The 3,090-nt window shown below is 44.8% G+C and overlaps 1 protein-coding gene across 1 annotated transcript; it reads left to right on the top strand.

The window, feature by feature from the left end:
• Window positions 1-1,080: 1,080 nt before the first annotated feature.
• LOC120657292 (transcription factor MYB93-like) lies at window positions 1,081-2,599 on the top strand. The gene is made up of 3 exons (XM_039935583.1): window positions 1,081-1,326; window positions 1,420-1,549; window positions 1,644-2,599. The coding sequence occupies exons 1-3, from the start codon at window positions 1,194-1,196 to the stop codon at window positions 2,356-2,358; spliced, it is 978 nt and encodes a 325-aa protein (XP_039791517.1). The 5' UTR covers window positions 1,081-1,193; the 3' UTR covers window positions 2,359-2,599.
• The last annotated feature ends 491 nt before the right edge of the window (window positions 2,600-3,090 follow it).

Genomic DNA, 3,090 nt, shown 5'->3' with positions numbered 1-3,090 from the left:
ATTACATATACATATCTAGATTCATGTTGGATAAATTCACCTAAATCCAAAGATTTGATGTTGAATTTTGACTTAAATTTCCACCCAAATTCTTCACTCGCATCATGAGCTCAAGCTGAGTAGTCGGGTACCATCTGCACTCTCTGTCTTGATCTCAACATGGTTCCATTCTTCTAGAAACTAGAACTATGTTTCAGATGTTCCTTTCCGACTAATAGAACTAGCTAATTACGAAATGCAGCGATCAGAGGATAATACTACACCTACCTAATCGATCGAGGCATTTACTACTCCTGGTGCAAGAACAAGAGACTCTGATGAAGTCAAGCTTCTGCATACGCAATTCCAGCTGTAAACTCTCATCTCATCACTAGGTATCCTTCCGCACAATATTTTTCTTAGGTTCTTTGTCGGCATACAATATGCATAGGTGACTCAATCACCCTGCAGTCTCCTTACTTGAGAACTAATTAAGACTTGTACGGGGTGTCATCCACAGGAACGAATATACATGTTGGCACGCAAATGGTGTATTTCGTGTGATGATACTATATATAGCTTAATTTGATACCAGGTACCAACAAGCTGTTCCAAATACAATATATATGTACGAACTTTTGAAGCAGATATGCCAGCTCTCAAAAAACGAAAATCAACAAATACTTGGATAATCTAAGACTCCCATATAAATGTACTAAAGACTTGGTGAAATTGCGCGATGCGCACCTTTATTTAATTGCAATCTTGAAAGCAATATCGGAAATATAATACGGCTATTAAAGTGGTCTCTGTGAGATTGAGATTAGGCCAAATAGCACTGTCTAGCAGCCTAGCAGCAAGCACATCCATCCAGCACAGGTCAACTATAAAGATAAAGGACCCGTTTTTTTTTTAGGACAAGATGAAGGACCTTTCTAGTTTAGGGTGGTGGACACCAAGACCCCTGCCCTTTCTTCGACGGACGTGCACGTCGCCCGTCGGCATGCTGAAATGATCAAGGGGGCAGATTAGTCATTTCTACTTATATATAAACTGGGTTTAGGAAACAGGGATTTCCGAGTCTTTATATACTGGAAGCTGTGTTTTGGTGACCAGCCATCAAAGGATCAGGGAGCTTCCAAGGGAGGCAGCAGGCAGCTAGGTTGTCTCCCTCCTTCCCACCTGCACCACCCTACCCTACCCCAGTCCTATCGATGGGAAGGTCTCCTTGCTGTGATGAGAATGGCCTCAAGAAGGGGCCATGGACCTCTGAAGAAGACCAGAAGCTCATGGAGTACATCCAGAAGCACGGCCATGGAAGCTGGAGAGCACTGCCGAAGCTTGCAGGTATGCGACGCAAACTTCCCCTTCTCTCTGCGCAAAAGAGGTAGATCACTTCCATGCGAAAATGTAGCTCAACGATCTCATCTGTTCTTGCAGGGCTCAACAGGTGTGGCAAGAGCTGCAGGCTGAGATGGACCAACTACCTGAGGCCAGACATCAAGAGAGGGAAGTTCACCGAAGAGGAAGAACAAACCATCCTCCGGTTCCACTCCGTCCTTGGCAACAAGTACCGCACCTCACCAGCTAGCATGCATCTCTTGCCTATGCCTAGCGTCAACTACTAGTCTAACCCAGTGCAACCTGTTGTCATGTCAAACCAGGTGGTCAGCCATCGCGAAGCACCTCCCGGGGCGGACGGACAACGAGATCAAGAATTTCTGGAACACTCACCTGAAGAAGAAGCTGATCCAGATGGGCTTCGACCCGATGACGCACAGGCCAAGAACAGACTTCTTTGCTGCGCTGCCTCAACTCATTGCGCTGGCCAACCTCCGCCAGCTTGTGGAGCAGCGGCCATGGGACGACCACGCCGCCAGGCTGCAGGTTGAGGCGGTCCAGGCTGCAAAGTTCCAGTGCCTCCAGAACCTGATCCAGTCTGCAGCATCTATTGCAATTAGTCCCAGTTCCAGCAGCATCAACACCATCCCCGACCTGGAGCAAATTGGCCTCCTGAGTCCTCCGCAGATGTCTTCCCTGTCTTCGTTGCCTTCTCCAAGTTTCCTCGAGAGTATCAGTGGCCAGGACATCGTAGCTGGACAACTGCCTGACATCCAAATTCCTAGCACTTTCTTTGAGCAGCCCACCAGCAATGATACAAACCAGAACTCGGACTTCACTCCAAAGAGTAGTGTTGAGGGAGAGAATGGAACCCCTAAAACGCTGCTGCTGTCAGAAAACTCCCTTCCGCCACTCACCGACTTCCCCATTTCCAACCTCGGCGATGCTTGCAGCGCCTCAAGCTGTGACGGTAGCAGCATTCAATTCCCAAGTTGGCCTGAGTTCTTTGATGAACAGTTCTTGAGCGAGTTCGAATGAATCCTGATCTGGTGTGTGTTTGTGTTACTCTACGGTTTGCCTTTTAGTTTTCTTTGTTTCTTACCTCTGTTTTTTGTGCCATATTCTGATGTGAGTATCAGTTCAGAGGTGTAGTTACCGCGTGCTGTTATTTTTTTCCCGTTTTGAGTGCAAATGCATGCTCCTATGCATAAACACTATACACCAAACACTTGTAAATATATACAACTTCTATATAAATTTTGCAGGGTTGGATTCTCCATGCTTTGTTTCACAAGACTCTAATTGTTCTCTGCAAACCCACAAAGGTGGTCAGGTGCTAAGTAAATCCTAAACAATATATAGTGTCAGTGATGTGTCATATAATATGATTGTTAGGTATGAAAATAGTAATTGCATGTGGCATGGGGATCATCTAAATGTTCAACGCATATTAGCTGAAGAAATGTACAATTACAGATTTTAAAAGCTAGAAGAAATGGAATTTTAGATGATATAAAAGTAAAATCATATTCTAAAATAGACTCAAAGCATTAAGAAATCAACATTACCAGCAAACAACAGATTCTCAAACCAGTCTTCTTTCCGAAGAAAGGCTTGTGTTCTATTCAAGTTGTGAATGTTTTCTTGAAGAAAAGCTATGAAGTGATCCATAATAGAAGAAAACTTGTCTTCCCAGGCAGTTACCAGGAGTTGACTGAAACGTGTTGTGTCCAAAGAGCGACAGAAAGCAAGTAGCACCGATAGGAAGGA

Source organism: Panicum virgatum, chromosome 1N (genome assembly GCF_016808335.1).
Source record: "Panicum virgatum strain AP13 chromosome 1N, P.virgatum_v5, whole genome shotgun sequence".
NCBI classification, from domain to species: domain Eukaryota; kingdom Viridiplantae; phylum Streptophyta; class Magnoliopsida; order Poales; family Poaceae; genus Panicum; species Panicum virgatum.
The sequence above is the reverse complement of the archived record's forward strand: the minus strand, read 5'-3'. Positions and strand labels throughout refer to the sequence as shown.

What these genes read in the sequence shown, in the direction of transcription:
- LOC120657292 (XM_039935583.1), top strand. Translation starts at nt 1,194, where the DNA reads ATGGGAAGGTCTCCTTGCTGTGATGAGAATGGCCTCAAGAAGGGGCCA. An exon ending in AGCACTGCCGAAGCTTGCAG is followed by an intron (nt 1,327 to 1,419) that starts GTATGCGACGCA and finishes CTGTTCTTGCAG; the next exon opens with GGCTCAACAGGTGTGGCAAG. An exon ending in CACTCCGTCCTTGGCAACAA is followed by an intron (nt 1,550 to 1,643) that starts GTACCGCACCTC and finishes ATGTCAAACCAG; the next exon opens with GTGGTCAGCCATCGCGAAGC.